Below are 1,177 nucleotides of genomic sequence, written 5' to 3' on the forward strand. Positions count from 1 at the left end.
TCCTTCTGTATGCCAGGCTCACCCAGACCTGAGGATGTGTCCAGGAAACTGGTCTTGCCCACCAGACAGGAGACCACCTAAAAGCAGCAGGAATAATCATTCGTCTGCCTGGGACTGGGAAGCCACGGTGCAGCATGCTGAAGGGGCTGACATTGCTCTCCTGATGCCCTGGGGCCACAAGCTGGACCAGCAGAGCTGTTCTCAGCTGTTCTCAGCAAAGCTGTCACATCATCTTGACCCAAATCCAGGCATCTCCCCCTCCAGCCAGGAGGTAACTAAGTGTGGTCCTAGGGTAACGGGGCCAAGAGCCTGGACAGCATGTGCTCCTCTGAAAGGATCACCCTTACTCATGGTGTACGTGCGGTAGAGACAACCGACAGACAACTAACCAGCTGTTCCCAGCAACAGGAATCCAGCAGCAGCACCAGGCCAAGGAGAGACGTGAACCGAGGTAGGAGTCACTGAGGTTGGGCACATGAATACATGAGCTCCATTACACCAGAGCTTTCAATTTTTTTTGAGAAAACCTGGAACTCCTGATTTTTTTATTAAAAACTCTGAAAAGTTTTTTAAGATTTGATTTATTGGTCGGACAGAACGAGGGGACGCAACGGAGGCAGGCCGGAGCCGCTGCCGTCGCCATGACCCGCGGTAACCAGCGCGAGCTTGCCCGCCAGAAGAATATGAAAAAGCAGAGCGACTCGGTTAAGGGAAAGCGCCGAGATGACGGGCTTTCTGCTGCAGCCCGCAAGCAGAGGGACTCGGAGATCATGCAGCAGAAGCAGAAAAAGGCAAACGAGAAGGAGGAGGAACCCAAGTAGCTTTGTGGCTTCGTGTCCAACCCTCTTGCCCTTCGCCTGTGTGCCTGAAGCCAGTCCCACCACGCTCGCGTTTTCTCCTGTAGTGCTCACAGGTCCCAGCACCGATGGCATTCCCTTTGCCCTGAGTCTGCAGCGGGTCCCTTTTGTGCTTCCTTTCCCTCAGGTAGCCTCTCTCCCCCTGGGCCACGCCTGGGGGCGAGGGGGTTACCCCTTCCCAGTGTTTTTTATTCCTGTGGGGCTCACCCCAAAGTATTAAAAGTAGCTTTGTAAAAAAAAAAAAAAAAAAAAAAAGATTTGATTTATTTACTTGACAGACAGAGATCACAAGCAGGCAGAGAGGCAGGCGGTGGGGGGCG

General features: G+C 53.3%; 1 protein-coding gene across 1 annotated transcript; it reads left to right on the plus strand.

Annotated features, from left to right (window-relative positions):
- The first annotated feature begins 591 nt into the window (after nt 1-591).
- Nucleotides 592-951, plus strand: LOC123931428 (small EDRK-rich factor 2-like). Its single transcript, XM_045988515.1, has one exon. The coding sequence runs from the start codon at nt 642-644 to the stop codon at nt 819-821; it is 180 nt and encodes a 59-aa protein (XP_045844471.1). The 5' UTR covers nt 592-641; the 3' UTR covers nt 822-951.
- Nucleotides 952-1,177: the final 226 nt, after the last annotated feature.

This window comes from Meles meles, chromosome 19 (assembly GCF_922984935.1).
Source record: "Meles meles chromosome 19, mMelMel3.1 paternal haplotype, whole genome shotgun sequence".
In the NCBI taxonomy this organism is placed as follows: Eukaryota; Metazoa; Chordata; class Mammalia; order Carnivora; family Mustelidae; genus Meles; species Meles meles.